We start from the raw sequence: 17252 nt of genomic DNA on the forward strand, positions 1-17252 counted from the left end.
CGGTACATATACTCACACAATGGACTGAATCGATAATCTGCAGAAATCGATAATAAGGTAACATGTTTCTAACCTTACTATACTACTACACTCCACCAAATTTTAGCAGGAAAAAAAAACCTTATTACTGTACACACTTCTGTCTTTTTTTACCGTTTCTTTGTTTATTAATTAATGTTCAACGTCTTTTACATAAATTCTACTCTATATTTCCATTGTTACAATACAAATCCAACAAATCAATCTACAAATTTAACACATTCGGTCTTTCCCTAATCTCACAACTCAGTTACCACTGGTCTACTGTCTGAAATCCAGCCATCGAGCACAAATGCAGCAGAACCATCAACTCAAAACCGACCAAACCGCTTTTGTCTTTGCTTAGATGTATGTGTAGGGCTGAAAAAGTCTGTCAGATTTTTTGTTGGTTTTCTACGTCTCTGTGGAAACAACTCTCTGTGACATTTCTAAGCTCGACCAAGAAGAAGACTGCGAGCTTCTATAGGAAACAAGATAAATGATGAAACTGACGTATGTCACTACTCCAGCAAAAACCAGTAACCCAACAAAAAACCCGTTCGCTGCAGCCATGAAGAAATCAAGAAGAAGATACCCATTTATCATCATGACAAACACCGCCACGGTCCACGCTAGCTTCTACAAAGATCCAAAACTGACTCGTTACAATTCACATTACAACAACAAATAAAAACGAAAAAAGAAAAAGAAAAAGCTTACCTCAAGCGAAGGTCCGATTTTGAAGACACCCATGATATGTTCATTAGAAACCATAGTCAAAAGAGGAATAACAGCGAAAGGAATCTGCATCGACTGAAGAATATTAAGCCATTCGTTTAAAACATCAAGCGACCCCTCTGATGTGTTGAACATAAGAGCTACAACCATAGTTGGCACAATAGCAAAGCTTCTTGTTATAAAAGCTGATAGCCATTGTTCCATCTGAAGATCTAAGAACCCTTCCATTATAAACTGTCCAGCGTAAGTTCCTGTAATGGTACTGCTTTGTCCAGCAGCTAACAAACCGATCCCCCAGATGTAAAGTATGGGGAAAACCCCGCCGCCATACTTCTCCTGTAGGTAATGTCCTGCGTTAACCAGTCCTATACTATCAGCTTGCTTGGTTCCATAAAACCCTTTAGCGAAAACCGCGGTTACAAAGAGATTGATCATAAAAGAGACGAAAAGCGCGGCCGTTGATTCGATGTTGTAGTAGTTGAGAGCTTCTTGAACTCTGTGTATGTCCTTTGGGTTGGTCTTCCTGGACTGCACTAAAGCGGAATGCAAGAACACATTGTGAGGCGTTATTACGCATCCCACTACTCCAACAGCTTGTCTGATTGTCTTTGATCCGAGCTTCGGAATTAGAATACCTTTCAAGTCATCAAATAAAAAAAAAAAAATCAAGAACTAGTATCAATAAAAGACAATGTCACATTCTTAAAATTTTAAGTACCTATGATTAGTTCTTCTCCGCTCGGCTTAGTTTCATTGAACATCCAAGCAAAGGAAAGAGCCATTGTTGCGATCAAAACCGCGAAAAGACCTTCTAGTTTCCTCATTCCACACTTCTCCAAATACGAAATCAAGAAGCTGTTATATCACAAGATTAACATAAGCATCTGATTCTCTTCAATTTCTCCTGATATGAACTAAATCAAAAAGCTATTTCACAAGAACACACATAAAAATAGAGAACATCTACCTAACTTGCTTACCACTCAAAGGGCATGATACAAAAACAAACAACAAAAGATAGAGGGAATATCACCAATTTTGACCTAACTTGCTTACCTATCAAAGGAAATTATACAAAAACACACATGAAAGATAGAGAGAATCAGCAATTTTGGCATAACTTGCTTACCAATCAAACCACATGATACAAGAAAACACATCAAAAGATAGACAATATCATCAATTTTGACCTAACTTGCTTACCAAGCAAACGACATGAGAAAATAAAACACAATTAAAAGTCACCAATTTTGACCTAATTTACTTACCAATTAAACCACATGATACAAGAACACACATCAAAAGATAGACAATATGATCAATTCACCTAACTTGCATACCAAGCAATCGACATGAGAAAATAAAACACAATTAAAAATCCACCAATTTTGACCTAACTTGCTTACCAATCAAGCGAGGTGATGATAACACCAGCCCAAATAGGTAAAAACCCACGTGTCAATATCTGAAGAGCGATCGCGCTTCCGATGACTTCCTGAATATCAGCTCCGATCAAAGCAACCTCCGCCATGAACCAAAGCAGTATCCTCGCCCACGACGGGTACTCGTTACGACATATCTCAGCCAGATGCCGACCCGTCGCCACACCGATCCGAGCCGAGAGAAGCTGAATGAGAAGTCCCATTAGCGTGGCCCATAGAAGAAGCCACAGAAGCGAGTATCCCGCCACGGCTCCGGCTTGTAGATCCCCTTCGATGTTTCCAGGGTCTAGAAACGCGATGCTCATTAGAAACCCAGGTCCCGTGAATTTCCATAGCTTCGCCCACGAGAACGGAGGAACTGACTCTAAGGTGGTTTCTCCCTCCTCTTCTTCTACGGTCAGTACCTGATTCTCCGGTGGCTCCGCCGGTGATTCGTTGGGATCGTCGGATTGAGAGGTTTCGGGGAGTAAGAGACGTTTGAATTCGCCGTTACTTTCGTTACGTTTCAAAGGGCTGTTCACTTGGCGGGAAACGGTTGGATCCGTCATGTTTTGTAACGGATTATTCTTTTGGCGTTTGTGACGATTGTGATTTAGTCAAGAAAAGTCAAATGTCAAAACAAAAAAAATGATTTTCTAAAAATGAATTATAAATGTTGTCAATAATTTCTATTATTAGTTGTTTCTTCACGAAATTTAGCAGAATAATTATTGGTTTAGAGATTTTTACGGACTGATAAGAAAATAAGCTGAACAAACCATAGACCGGAACCGGTTAAATTATAAAATTCATCAACCGGTACAGAATCATACCAAAGCTAAGCAGTTTTCAAGCAAAGCCAATTAAAATGCATAACTCCGTGGAAGTCCAATTTTTTATTTTTTTTTTTGACGTCAGAAGTCCAATAATTTAAATACAAACTCATTAATGTTTTTACGTCTAAAATTTGATTTACTAAGACATCTCCAACCCATTCTCTTTTTTTCACTATAAAATAGAATTTAAAGTAAAAATGCTCCAATAATATTATATTTTTCACTCTATCATAGAGTGAAATATAGATTTACTCTATATATATAGTAAGTTATTTTTTGTTTGTTCATAATTTTATTTTCCATTCTAAAATAGAGTACCTAGAGTATATCACAACTCTATTATAGAGTTACTCTATTTTAAAATGAAAAATAAGGTGAATTATTAGAGATGGTCTTAACAAGCATACATATTATTTTTGAAAATCTTATATGAAATTTTTAGCATAGTGAAAATAAAATTTGTAGGCGTGTATATTTATGAAAACGGTTCAATCACGTACAAGTGTGATTTTTTGTAAAATACTAATTCTAAAAAAACACTAAATTTTTTTTTTGTTAAAAATCAGACCAAAACGGGTTAAATTACAAAATCCCTCAACCAGTACAGAATCAGACCAAAACTAAGCAACTTTCAAGCAAAGCAAATCAAAAGCATAACACAGTTTGTTTCCTAAAAATAAAGCAAACATCTTCAAAAGTATTTTGAATGTAAGAAATAAAACAGATCTTAGCTTGGGGACACAGACCAAACCCCTCAAATAAATAAGCAAGAGACTAACAAGTCTTTAGTTGGAGCAACAACCTGTTTTCTTCACAGCAGAGACATCAAGATCAATCTTCTCTCCTTTAAAAACATTACCCGAGTTTGAATCATCACCAGCCTCCATTGCTTTCTTGCTCACAACTTGGTGAATCTGAGTGAGCACTTCCGAAAACGCGTTCTCAACGTTAGTAGCTTCAAGCGCTGAAGTCTCCATGAAGTAGAGTGATTCATTCTCCGCAAAAGACTTGGCATCTTCGGTTTGAACAGCTATAAGATGACGAAGATCGGATTTGTTTCCCAAAAGCATCACGACTATGTTTGGTTCGGTATGGTCACGGAGTTCCCTAAGCCACCTCTCAACGTTTTCGAATGTGGAGTGTCGTGTAACGTCGTAGACAAGAAGTGCCCCAACAGCTCCTCGGTAGTATGCACTAGTGATCGCACGGTACCTACAAACATGACCATAATAATATAAAAGCTATCTTATTGGTCAAAAGTAATCTACAAAACAGCTAAAATTTCACACAGCACATGTTGGTTTATATCTGCTGCATTTCAAGATAAGCTGGTCCTAAGATCTACAATGACAGAGCCATAAATTCTAAAGGCGAAGGAGTAAAGAACTATGATTGAGAAGAGACACAAGTCACACAACAAACCTTTCTTGACCAGCAGTGTCCCAAATCTGGGCTTTGATGACTTTGTCCTTAACATTCAAGCTACGAGTGGCGAACTCGACGCCGATCGTGGACTTGGACTCGAGGCTAAACTCGTTCCTGGTGAAACGAGAGAGCAGATTGGACTTTCCAACGCCCGAATCACCGATCAGAACCACCTTGAAAAGGTAATCGTAATCGTCATCCGCTTTGTAACCCGCCATTAAAACTGCTCACGACAAGAAGAAAAGACTAAACTTCACTTTTTTTTTTTTTCTCTTGGGAATCAAAAGTCTTCCTAGATTAACAGAGCAAGATAGAGACTGTTATGAAACTAGGGTAAGACTTGTGTCTTTCTACATCTACGCACAATTAAACTGATATGGCATGGGTGAAAAAAATGTTGAGGAAAAGACCAAAACATCCCTGATGATTCGTCTGATCTATGGCGTTTTACCCTTTAAACTAGGGGTACAATCGACATTCACCGGTTAACGCCTTTCTTTTTCTTGAAAAGGTCACAAAGTGGTGGCCGTCATGTTTACATTGGTAAACGGCGATCATAATTTTAGTCACAGTAGTTGGCATTGCCAAAAAGTATGTAAACTATGTCAACTGTCAGAATGATGATGATCTAACTCCTAAAGTCCTAAATAAATGTACAAATATTTTAAGAAACAAGTCTCAACAATCCCGGTTCGTTTTCTTCTCTTTTATTTTGGTCTTGACTCTTGAGGCTGTGAATCAAACTTGCAACATAACTGAGGAGACATGTGCTACTGCTCAATGATTTGTAACTGATGAAACTTGGAACATAACTGTTTTATTTTCAGAGAGATATTTGCCACGTGAAAGTGCTCAATGATTTGTATATGAGCAATGCGATTATGCTACATATACTCTGTAATCATCTAATGTAAACTCTGCCCAAATCATTCTGTGTATGCCAAAGCATAAAGGATTACAAAATCTATGTTGTCGCATCAAAAGAACTGCTTATAAAAAATGCGTCTGCCGGGAGTCGAACCCGGGTCTATTGCTTGGAAGGCAATTATCCTAACCGTTGGACTACAGACGCTTTTGTTGGTTCAAAAGGATACAATATAATTTGACCAAACATTATCGAACCTTTGTTGTGGTAATCCTTTGGAAGAGATTTACGCCAAAGTTTTGTTTAGGGTTAAGGATGTAGAAAGTGTTAACTTTTAGAGTCTTATGTATATTGTGATTGGCTGCGAGCAGATAAAACAAAGCTCTGTAAACTTTATCTATGATGTGATTAAATTGACTATTATTTTCTCTAGTAGTACTTCAACATTCATTTGACCAGAAGTATAAGCTTATTATGTAATATAGCACGTAGATGATAGCTCAAGTAACGATATACATGAATACTAACCTTAATTCCATGAACATTGTTATTCCAAAAGGTATAGAATTGTTTGGTCATTAGTTACATTGGCATAGATTCCTCAAAATCCCATCATTGGTTGCAGTGCCGTGCCTAGACTATATGGAGCCTAAGGCAATTCTAAAAATTGGAGCCTTAATAATTTTTTTTTTCTTTTTCTGATTGTCAAGTTAGTAAACATAAATATGAAAATAGTTAATGAAAAATATTTATTAAGATTGTTTACATTTATTCAAAAGAATGATGACCCAAAAAATTCACACCCATGCTAATTAAAAAAAATTAAAAATGTACTTGCGAAGTTATAAAAGCATCTAACATTATAATACCAAATGAATAAGAAGAGTATATGATAAAATTATGAAGAAAAATAAAACATATACATAAAACAATCAATAAGTGAATATTCAAAAGCTAAAGCTATATATAGAACTTAAACCGGAAAATGATGATACTTCCTCCATATCACTTTAATAGAAAAAAAAATTGTTTTATTTTAATGTTTTCAAGTTTCTATGTTAAAAGTAAATGCAATTTTATGTTTTTGACTATTTATATTATGCAGTATGATTTTTTATTGGCTGAATTATCTATACTTATTTGTTGTTTTTAGACAAACGAGTAAGATTGAATGAAAATTTGCAATTTGTTAATCAGTGTGCAAAAACCTTAAAACCCACTTATTTTGATACAGAAAGAATACAATTAAATTTGTAGAGAAGTATTAATAAAAATAGACATATACAAATATTTTTAGACCAATTGATTGTAAAAATGGAGCCCCAAAATTAACCATATGAAGATGGGCCTGCCTGAAGCAGTTGCCTCTTTTTTTAACACATAGGCACGGTTCTGATTGGTTGTGAAACTGAAAATTTTGAATTTATATCGTATAGACTAAACATCACCTTATAAATTGCAATATACACAACTTAAAGCTTGTATTATGTTTCATACTCATTAAGCTTCTTAACAATGTATATGACGAAAAAGGTCTCTCTTGAAAGCAAAAATCAAAGTCACAATGTTCAATTGCCTAAGAAGAAACATTCACTACTTACCATCCATGACCGCTCAACTAAATATCAAAACTTATTTGTTCAGTTGTAGTTTATAATTGTTTGAGATGTGAAATAGCAAGAAATATTGTTTATTGTTATTGTCGCTTTTCGGTATTAAGAGGAAATGAACGTTAAGTTTATAGTCCACCAGTTTCGTTCTTGCAATATCCACCAGTCTTAGAGTCACAACCTTGAAGACAACAGTTGTTGTAACTAGGGGTGTCGATTCAGGCCGGTCCAGCCGGCCGAAACCTGCTAAGTCCGTAAATATTTGAACTCCGCCTGGTCCGAAAATATTTTGGATCTCAAATTTAAAGTCCGGCCTGGTCTTTATAAGGCTATAGTACTTTTCGAGCTTTTTAGAACTTTCAAAAAATAATTTGTCATAGTCAATTCTGTCGTTTTAATACACGTGAATTTTTATAAAAATAAGTTTCAAATGTTTTAAAAATATATAAAGTGAGTTTAAACTTTTCTTCTTTATCAAAAATAGTTTACTTTTCCGTATGTTTTAAAATTTTTTTATAAAAAACCAAATTTAAATAATCAAATATAGATTAAAACTAAATATATAAGAGAACAAAATTTATGATAAACATGATTCAAACGTTTCGTACTTTGTATTTTGAACAAAAATATGTTGTACATAAAAGAAGAAGGTACATTTGCAAAATTTAAATGTGACACTTGTAATGATCAAACAATAAGATATATTAAACACTTTCATATTGTTGTATTAGAGTTTGGATCAAAAATATTTAAATAATATGTTACTTTGATTGCAAATATGATAATATTTGAACTAAAATACAAAGTTTTGAATTTTTGGACCGGTCTTAAGAGGATAATGAAACTATAGCTATATTTTGTGAATAAATAAAAAGTTGTAAACAGTTTTATGATTATATCCTGAAAAATCTACTGATGTATTTACTTTTAAAAATTAATTTTAATTTAAAAAAATTGAAAGAAAATAAATTTAAAGTGTGTAAATTTAAAAAATTATAAATCAAATAAATTTAAATTTAATATAATTAAATTATTTTCCACATAGATAAGTGAATATAGATTGTAAGCATGATTAATTGTTCATTAGTTATGATTTGGTAACATATGTTCAATAGTTCAAGTAATGTTAGTTATTTTAGGGTCAAAATTTGGAATCTAAAATATTTTCTTAAATTAAAATTTGACATATATTAACCATTTTATAAGTTAATTTTATGTTTAGGGGAAATTTTACTTATACACTTTTCTTGATACTACTTTTCACTTATACCACCACTCAAAGGACATTTTCATAACTACCACATTCATTAATGTGTAAATGACTAAACTAACCCTACCTTATCTTCAATCTATCGTCTCCTTCTTCTCTACCGTCATGATCCTTCTTCTCTCTCCGTCGGATCCACCGTCCTTCTTTTCGAGATCCATCGTCTCTCTCCCCGTTGAGATCCTTCTTTTCTCTTCGTTGAGATCTGTCGTCATCTCCGTCGAGATCCGTCGTCGTCTCCGTTGAGTTCCATCGTCACTCTCTCTCACGTATCTGGTGATAAGCAATTACGAGAATCACGATTCAAAACCTCAAAGATGTTGGCTCCTCTCCACAATTCACACTGGTATGTTTCTAATTTGTGTTTTTTTTTGTTCGATTCAAGTAATATTTTGGATTTGTTCTTTCTGTTATAAAAAAAAATCAACGAAGGTTGGTTTATAACTGGTCGATCTAAGAGAAAGAGTTTCGATAGTGAACATTGAGTTTTCAAAAAATTATAAACTTTTATAAATCTGGGTTCAAGTAATTTTAGGATTTTCTTTCCTCTGTTATTCAAAAAACAAATAAGATTGATTTAGACTTGTCATTTGAATAGTTCTGGTTAGGAGAAATATTTTTGAATAGTGAACATTGTATTTTAAAGAATTAGAACCTCTTATAAATCTGGGTTTTAAGATATTATTGATAGTACAACTCAATGCTTTACAAGGTTTTATAAAGAAGTTTGTAAACAAGAGTTGATCATATATGTCTATAAAAAACATATAAATGTGTGAATTTGAGAAGTCTTGTCTTTTGTTATCCTATATTCTTTGTAAGAATGTTACCAAAATACATGAACATTATGCTTGGATAAAGTATCTTTAGACCATGATTAAAAGTTAACATCATCTTTTTATTTCGTCTTGCAGTTAGATAACAATGAATTTTGCACATCTTTGAGATTGCGTCCGAGGATTGATGAAGCTAGAACAGAACCACTAGACAATCTAAAAGTGATTATCCAATCGGTGTCCTGGTCAATAATGTGAAGCATTTTATAAAAGATTATAAATGTAGTTTTATAAGGGTTTATAAATTAGAAGTTTGTAGAGACTTATAAAACGTTGTTTATTCTTTATTACTTCTTATGGTTAATACAATGCTTGGATTTCCTGATGAATACAAACATTTGGTGACCCAACACATCCTGATCTTGATGACATGAATTTTAACAGTGTTGTACAATTAGTTCAACAAGGATATAAAATGAAGAAAATTTAATGGGAACAAGGATTTGTAGATTTACTTTTTGCAACATATGATATAGGAAAATAACACATGAAAAAAGATAAAAATGAAGAAAAAAGAAAGCTGAAAAGCAAATAAGAGTTTGTAAATCATTTATAAAACGGTTTGTAAAGTTTATAAGCTATTTATAAAGGTTTATAAATTATTTGTAAGAGTATCTAAACCATTTATAAAGGTTTATAGAACAATTAATAATGTCTATAAACCATTTATAACTGTTTATAAAAACATAATGAAATTTTATAAACAATTTATAAGGGGTATGTATACAATTTATATGGTTTATAGGTTTAGGAATCAATTAGAAAGTCTCTTAAATAATTTATAAGAGTCTCTAATAATTAATGAAGACTTATAAAAATCATTTATAAGAGTTTGTAAAATAATTTATAAGGGTTTATAAGGATATATAAATAATTAATAAGAGTTTATAGATCATTTATAAAAATTTATTTTTTATTTTTATGAATTTTATAAACCTATTATAAAGGCTGATAAAACAGTTTATAAAGTATATAAACTATTTATAAATGTTTATTACAAAAATTATAAAAGTTTATAAATAATTCATAAGGGGAATGTATATAATTTATAAGGTTTATATAGGTATATACATGTTTATAAATCAATTGGAGGTCTTTAAATCAATTATAAGAGTCTATAACCATTTAGAAAGGCTTATAAAACAATTTATAAAGTATATAAACTATATATAAATGTTTATTACAAAAATTATAAATGTTTATAAATAATTTATAAGGGGTATGTATATAATTATAAGGTTTATATATGTATATACATGTTTAGAAATCAATTGGAAGTCTTTAAATCAATTATAAGAGTCTATAACCATTTAGAAAGGCTTATTAAACAATCTATAAGAGTTAATAAAATAATTTTAAAGGGTTTATAAAGGTATGTAAATTATTTTCAAGGTTTATATAGGTATATACATGTTAAGAAATCAACCGGAGGTCTTTAAATCAATTATAAGAGTCTATAATCATTTAGAGAGTTTTATTAAACAAGGTGTTATAAAAGAAGTTATTAAACAAGAGTTCATCGTATATATCTATAGAACAACATATAAACGTGTGAACATGAGAAGTCTTGTGTTGTGTTATCCTATATTCTTTGTAAGACTGTTACCAAAATACATGAATATTATGCTTGGATAAGGTATCTTTACACGATTAAAAGTTAACATTATCTTTTTATTTCGTTAGGCAGTTAGATAGCAATGAATTTTGCACATCTTCGTGATTCATCTGAGGATTTATGAAGCTGGAACAGATCCACTAGACAATCCAAAAGTGATTATCCAATCGGTGTCTTGGTCAATAATGTGAAGCATTTTATAAAAGATTATAAATGTAGTTTTATATGGGTTTATAAATTTGTAAATTAGAGATTTGGGAAACTTATAAAACTTGTTTATTTTTTGTTACATCTTTTGGTTAATACAATGTCTGGATTCTCTAAGGAATACAAACATTTGGTGACCCCAACGCATTCAGATCTTAATGACATAGATTTTGACAGTGTTGTAGAATTAGTTCAACAAGGATATAAAAAGAAGAAAAGTTAATGGGAACAAAATTTGTGGATTTACTTTTTGCAGTATATGATATAGAGCAATAACACATGAAAGAAGATAAAAATGAAGAAAAAAGAAATTTAAAGGGCAAATAAGAGTTTATAAATCATTTACAAAAGTTTATAAAACATTTTTGTAAGTTTATAAGCGATTTATAAATGTCTCTAAGATCTATGGTTCACTTTCTCAGATCAACCAATGGGGGTAGATCTATGATTATTGATGAATGTAAATAATTTATAAATTTATAAACTATTTATAAAAGCAATTTATTAACTATTTATAAAAGCTTATAAAAATGTTATGAAAGCATATATTCAATTTATAAGGGGTGTTATAAGAGTTGTATAGGTTTATAAATCAATTAAAAGAGTCTATAACCATTTAGAAAGCTTTATAAAATAACTTATAATGGTTTGTATAATAGTTTATAAGGGTTTATAAAGGTATATAGATAATTTATAAGAGTTTATAAAAATAATTTATAAAATTGATACACCATTATAAAATAATTTATAAGGATATGTAAAATTATTTGTAGGAGTCTATAAACCATTTATTAAGACATATAAGATTTGTAAGTTCGACAAAGGAGGTTTCTTCGTTCGTGGAGCTGAAGCGGTGGGGTCTGAAGCGGTGGAGCATTGTTCGTTGTCCGCATGTGCCTCAGAATCTGCCACGTATCATCATCTCTTTATAAAACATGCACGTGTTCTTTATTTTTATGAATTTAATCTTGTGTATCAAAGTGTTGGGCTTTAAGACGAAAGACATGTGCCCATAATTTCAGCCCATGAGGCTTAAATGAAAAGAATGTTGACAAAAAAAAGATTTGTAAGGGTTTATAAAAGATTTTAATGGGTTTTGAAGAGTTTGTATAGGGTTACAAAAAAATATAAAGGTTTTATAAGACTTTATCAAAAGATTTATAAATAGTTTAGAGAGTCTTTTTAAGCTGTTAGAGAAATATCTATTCAGCCAAAAAACATATCAGAAGAATCAGGTTAGTGGTATTTTGAAGTGTTACAACTTTTTATTTCATGAAATCAGGTGTAGAGTGTATGACAAAGCGTTGTAAGTATATTAAGAAATGAAGCATTGTTAAAAGATAGTTGCTTGTTACTAGTACTTAATCTGAAGGATGAATGTTTCTTGAGACATTAAGAAACATACATTCAGAAAGAAGTCGTTATAGTCTTCTTTGAGTGTGAATTCAGCTGAATCAAACCGCCGAGCAAGAGGAGTAGAAGGCATCATCATCACAGAGCCATGGCGGATTGGGGAGCACCAAGTTGATGAGCTCTTCAAGCAATCAGCAGACTTGAGATATTTTATTTTGTTTTACAAGAATGTATAAATTGATTCATATAGGTTTATAAATAGATTTGTAATACTTTATAAAATATCTACTGCAGTCTATAAGTTAATTATAAATATTTATAAACTAATTTATAAAGCTTTGTAAATCATTTGAATCTAGTTCCAATAGAGTTTGTACTTGCAAAACTCAGTTTTTGTTAGTTGTTACTAACATGATCTGAGAATATCAAGGCTTCTCCATATTTCATTCTTCTATAAAAGAAACGATTGGAACCACACTCATTTACATGTCGAACTAATCTCTTCAACTATGCAACTCGTAAGAGAATATACAATTGGTTTAGTATAAGAGATATCTGAAGAAAATGAGAGAGAAGGATGTATAAAGAAGCCAACTCTGCAATTTTTATAAAGAGTTATAAATATTTAATTCTTTGATCATACAAACCACATTCTTGTTCAGAGTTCCTCTTGCTTCTTCAAACAGCTCACCAACCTCGTCGATCTTTAAAATCTGAGCGCAAGCCAATCACATGTTATTCATACGCATCATCACTCACTTCCAAAAACAAGATTCAAAAATAATATGCTTTGGTAACTCAACAAACTCATGCTCCATCTCCACTGCTTCTATAGATATTATACACAAACAACACATAAAAAATGAATCTCATATAGTACCAAACAGAACATTACACTACCAAAACACCAACCTTCCACCTCATATACTGCACATACTAAACCTTGCTAGTCAAACTACAAATGGTATCATTGTATTACCTCAAGAAAGTGAGGTACTTGATATGTATATCATCACACATATTCTCTACAGCATCCTTTAAATCCAAAAGCTCATACCACACCTTTGTAATTTCCTACAACATTAACATATCAACCAAGAGAAGAAGAAATCATGGAATAATCTTAATCTTAAATTATTAATTTCTCATGATTGTTATATATGTTAAGTTCTATGTATTTTGATTGCTAACAGATCAACAGTAAGATTCCAAAGGACCCAATTTATAAGGTCTTATAAATTTGAGATTTGAAAACTTCATGAGAAAAACTTCAAAACTTCGTCTTCTTTCCTAGAAATTGATCGAATTTGATATACCAACCTACAATTACAGAAAGAGACGAAAATCACCATATATTATCCTCTTACCTTTGTTAGCGTTTCTTAGGTGTTGGGAGAGAAATCGTCTTGTTCGTTTGAGCTTGTAAATTATGTTAGCTTCGTGGAGAACTCGTCATTGGCGTGAGATCCATCATCTAGGGATTGGAATTGGAAAGGATGAGTTCACCTGAGCAGGCGAAGACATGAGCTGAGGCGAATCGAAGATGTCAATATACGGCGGCGGACTCGTAAGAAGAGGCGTTTGATCACCAAAGGCTTAAGCTGCTCGACACGTTACGAGCTGTCGGAACCATCAGATCTTCACCAGACAAGCATGACGATGCAGCCGATGGGAACAGCTATGGAGGTGGATATAACAATGGCGGATTGACGATTCTCGATGAGCATCGAGCTCAATTCGGCGGTGACGGACTCATAAGCGGAGGCGTTGGCCAGGTTGGATACGATGATGGGTTTTCCATTTCTTTTGATTAGTTAGGGTACAATAGTCTTTTACCTATTAAAATTTTAATGGTAAAATTGAAAAGTGTAAAGTTGAAAAGTGGTATTAAGAAAGTGGTATTAGTGGCAATTCCCCTTATGTTTATTGATATCTAATTGTGCCGAAATAAACGATCATTCCAATATACCAAACCAAAAATATTGTTTATGTCACGTGTGAAGTTTTTCAACACCGTCTATTGAATAATGTATGTTTCCACCTACGTTTGGTGTCTACTCAGCATCATCGAAATCTCTTAACTGGCGCCACAAAAAAACTATCACTTATTTTAGAAGGTGGGCTGTTAAGCACTTTTTTGTTCTTTCTAAGCAATGTTATAATATAAACTACATTTGTGCTAGGTTCTTCTAACCTATCTGCAGTTTAAGGATCAACTAATATTTTAAATACATTTGTAACACTGAATGTTTTTCAGTATCCAGAATTTTCCAAAAAACAACTATACCTTTCAGATGCTATATGTTCATTTGCTGTCTGAACTAAATCTGATGGTCAAATACTTGGTTAACTTACCAAAACAGATGGTTTGGTTTTAGTTTAAATTTGAATAAAAAAGTTGTGGATTAAAAAAAATATTTTACATTATATTTACTATTTATCTAGAAAATAATAAACACATTTTATTAGGTTCGTATATTCAAATAACTAATATTACAATATTTTTCTATCAAAATCGCACTATTTATTTTATTAAAACCGTACTACTTTTTTTATTGAAACCGCACATGTCTCACAAATCGCATGAACCTTACCGTACTTTAATTCCGTCCATCTTATATTACCAAATCCACGGTAACCATTCGTACCATTTATATATATATATATATATATATATATATATATGTATAAGGAGCATACAATTATATTATATTTTGAAGTAGAAAAAAAGAACAGGATGAAAGAGTTTAACATAGAGTTTATATATAGTTTTAATTAGCAGTAGCAGTGACAAACTTTGTTCGTCAGTTTCTTCTTGCAAAAGCCACCTCTCTTAGAGGCACAACCTTGGCGACACCACTTGTTGCAATTTCTATTAACACATACTCCAACTACGGGGTGATCGTTGCAACACAATGAGACTGCTCCTTTGTTGGGAGAAAAAATCGAACCATCACTCACCAGTTCTGTAGCTTCAACATCTGCAACACAAACACATGTTCAAGATTTGTTTTGACTTTTGGGGAATAGCAATAACAAACAAATAAATAAATTAATAAAATTTTATAACGATTTAGATCCAATGAGACTAACCTGCAAGTAAAAAGGAAAGAGCAAGGAAAGCAAAGAAAACATATCTTGACTGAATCATTTCTAAAACTCTCTTTTTTTTAACACTATAACTAGAGTTTTAATTCGCTTATGAGAAGCGCAGGTTGAAATAATGCTTCTTTGTTTTATATATACCGAAAGATTTCACTTCCTTTGGTGAAAAACGTAAGCATTAAACTGTATGTTGACCGCATATATTCAGCATTTAATAGTATCAAAATTCTCTATCGTCGTCAAGATATTAAACGCATGTTTTAAAAAAAAAATATTAAATCGTACGTTGCAATTTGCAAACCAACGATAAACATTTTGGAAAAAAAAAACGACTGTTTTCAATAAAAGGTACGAGTTCTAAAATATTAATATTTATGATTTGTTTCATATCATATGATATATGTTGTTTGTCGAATATACACTTCTAAAATATCACGATGGTTGATATCATATCATATGTTGTTTGTCGAATATACATTTATAAAATATTAATATTTGTGATTTGTTTCGGTTTTACGGATATTGTATATTAATATTTGTTTTGCTTTGTAGAGTTATGGATATCCGAATTCTATGTTCAGATCGAAAATGATAACAAATCAAATCAACATTTACAGAAATTTTGTCCAGTCCTACATACATGTGCACATTGACGTGAACACCTATATACCTAAATATTCACTACAAATTAGGATTCTAATTCTATTGAAAACTCGAATATTTTTTTATTGTTTTTTCACCATCGACCAAATTGTAATGAAATGATTCGTATTAATAATTTTTTTTTCAATTATTATCCAGATTTGATTTGATTTTTCATGCATTTAGAAATTATATTATTAAATCATTGGTTCGACATCATGACTGTCTAAAATTCATATAACATGTAACTAAACAAATAATAATTATTTTTGGCTACCATTGAAATAACTAAAAACTTCAATTATTTTAATCGAATAAAAAAATAAATATTAATTTAGAATGATAATTATATTTTAGTAGATTAAAAAAAACTTAAAACCGAACTGATATCTAGATTAAACAAACCTAATATCTTTTTATTTTAAGAAATAACAAAATTAATAATCTTATCACTCACAAGGCCCAGATTATTACCAGTGATATGTTATTCAAACAAAACATTCCATATTTGCATTGGTGAATGATCTTATTGACACATTTGTTTAAAACAGAAATTGAGACATGGTAAACAAAAATCGAGCTACTATCACCGCTTCACTGTCAAAAGGTGACTTCTTTTACGTAGTCGTTGAAGTCTTAAATGTTTGTACAAAATCAGTCAAAGAAATTTGGGAAACTATGTGTTAATTGATAATTATATCAATTAAAGTAAAATTAATTTACAACATTTACTCTTCTTTATCAGTATCGCTATCAACAAGTTTGAAATAGTCGTGAAATAATAACAAATAATAACGTCTTGTCCCTTTAATCATATGGTAGGTCTCCAAAAGACATAAAAAATAATCTGAAATTAAAGTTAGATATCTCATACACAATTTTGTTATTTTTGTAGTGAGAAAGATAATATTTATGAACCAAAATTAATGTTATTAGCTTAACTAGAATAATACAATAGGCAAAGTTTAAATCACAAAATCAAATGACGTTCAAAAGAAAACTAATATTAAATATTATAATTTTTAAGTCTACATGATTTAGAACATCTCTAATGGTGATACCCCTATTGGAATCCTTAGAAAAAATGTTTTTCTGCTTTTTTAATTATTATTTTTTTCAGATAAAAAAAAATATCTACTAATGGACTGCCACATATCGTGGGTGCCCACAAATAGTGAAAAGATTCACTAAGAAATAGTTCTTTTTTTTGTGACACACTAAGAAAGAATCCTTATTTAAGGATTTTAAGGATTTAATTTTTAGCTTTTATTGAGGTTCACTGATTATTTAATTATTTTTTCTTTAAAGATTTTC

The 17252-nt window shown here is 31.4% G+C and overlaps 2 protein-coding genes and 1 non-coding gene across 3 annotated transcripts; all 3 read right to left on the reverse strand.

Moving 5' to 3' along the window:
- Window positions 1-61: 61 nt before the first annotated feature.
- On the reverse strand, window positions 62-3379 carry LOC103861014 (metal transporter Nramp5). Its single transcript, XM_009138709.3, has 4 exons — window positions 2163-3379; window positions 1475-1611; window positions 739-1391; window positions 62-657 (listed from the first exon to the last, which is right to left on the reverse strand). The coding sequence occupies exons 1-4, from the start codon at window positions 2744-2746 to the stop codon at window positions 433-435; spliced, it is 1599 nt and encodes a 532-aa protein (XP_009136957.1). The 5' UTR covers window positions 2747-3379; the 3' UTR covers window positions 62-432.
- A 243-nt stretch (window positions 3380-3622) lies between these two features.
- On the reverse strand, window positions 3623-15408 carry LOC103861015 (ras-related protein RABA1d). The gene is made up of 3 exons (XM_009138710.3): window positions 15285-15408; window positions 4436-15172; window positions 3623-4225 (listed from the first exon to the last, which is right to left on the reverse strand). The coding sequence occupies exons 2-3, from the start codon at window positions 4654-4656 to the stop codon at window positions 3799-3801; spliced, it is 648 nt and encodes a 215-aa protein (XP_009136958.2). The 5' UTR covers window positions 4657-15172; window positions 15285-15408; the 3' UTR covers window positions 3623-3798.
- TRNAG-UCC lies at window positions 5439-5510 on the reverse strand. The gene has a single exon. It is a non-coding gene; the product is annotated as a tRNA-Gly (tRNA).
- Window positions 15409-17252: the final 1844 nt, after the last annotated feature.

The sequence above is a fragment of the Brassica rapa genome, chromosome A03 (genome assembly GCF_000309985.2).
Source record: "Brassica rapa cultivar Chiifu-401-42 chromosome A03, CAAS_Brap_v3.01, whole genome shotgun sequence".
Classification (NCBI taxonomy): Eukaryota; Viridiplantae; Streptophyta; class Magnoliopsida; order Brassicales; family Brassicaceae; genus Brassica; species Brassica rapa.

Bases quoted from the DNA above. Each gene is read 5' to 3' on its own strand.
- LOC103861014 (XM_009138709.3), bottom strand. From the start codon at position 2,746: ATGACGGATCCAACCGTTTCCCGCCAAGTGAACAGCCCTTTGAAACGT. The intron at 1,392-1,474 runs GTACTTAAAATT...ATGACTTGAAAG, and splicing joins CGGAGAAGAACTAATCATAG to GTATTCTAATTCCGAAGCTC. The intron at 658-738 runs GTAAGCTTTTTC...GGATCTTTGTAG, and splicing joins AAATCGGACCTTCGCTTGAG to AAGCTAGCGTGGACCGTGGC.
- LOC103861015 (XM_009138710.3), bottom strand. From the start codon at position 4,656: ATGGCGGGTTACAAAGCGGATGACGATTACGATTACCTTTTCAAGGTG. The intron at 4,226-4,435 runs GTTTGTTGTGTG...TCATGTTTGTAG, and splicing joins GACACTGCTGGTCAAGAAAG to GTACCGTGCGATCACTAGTG.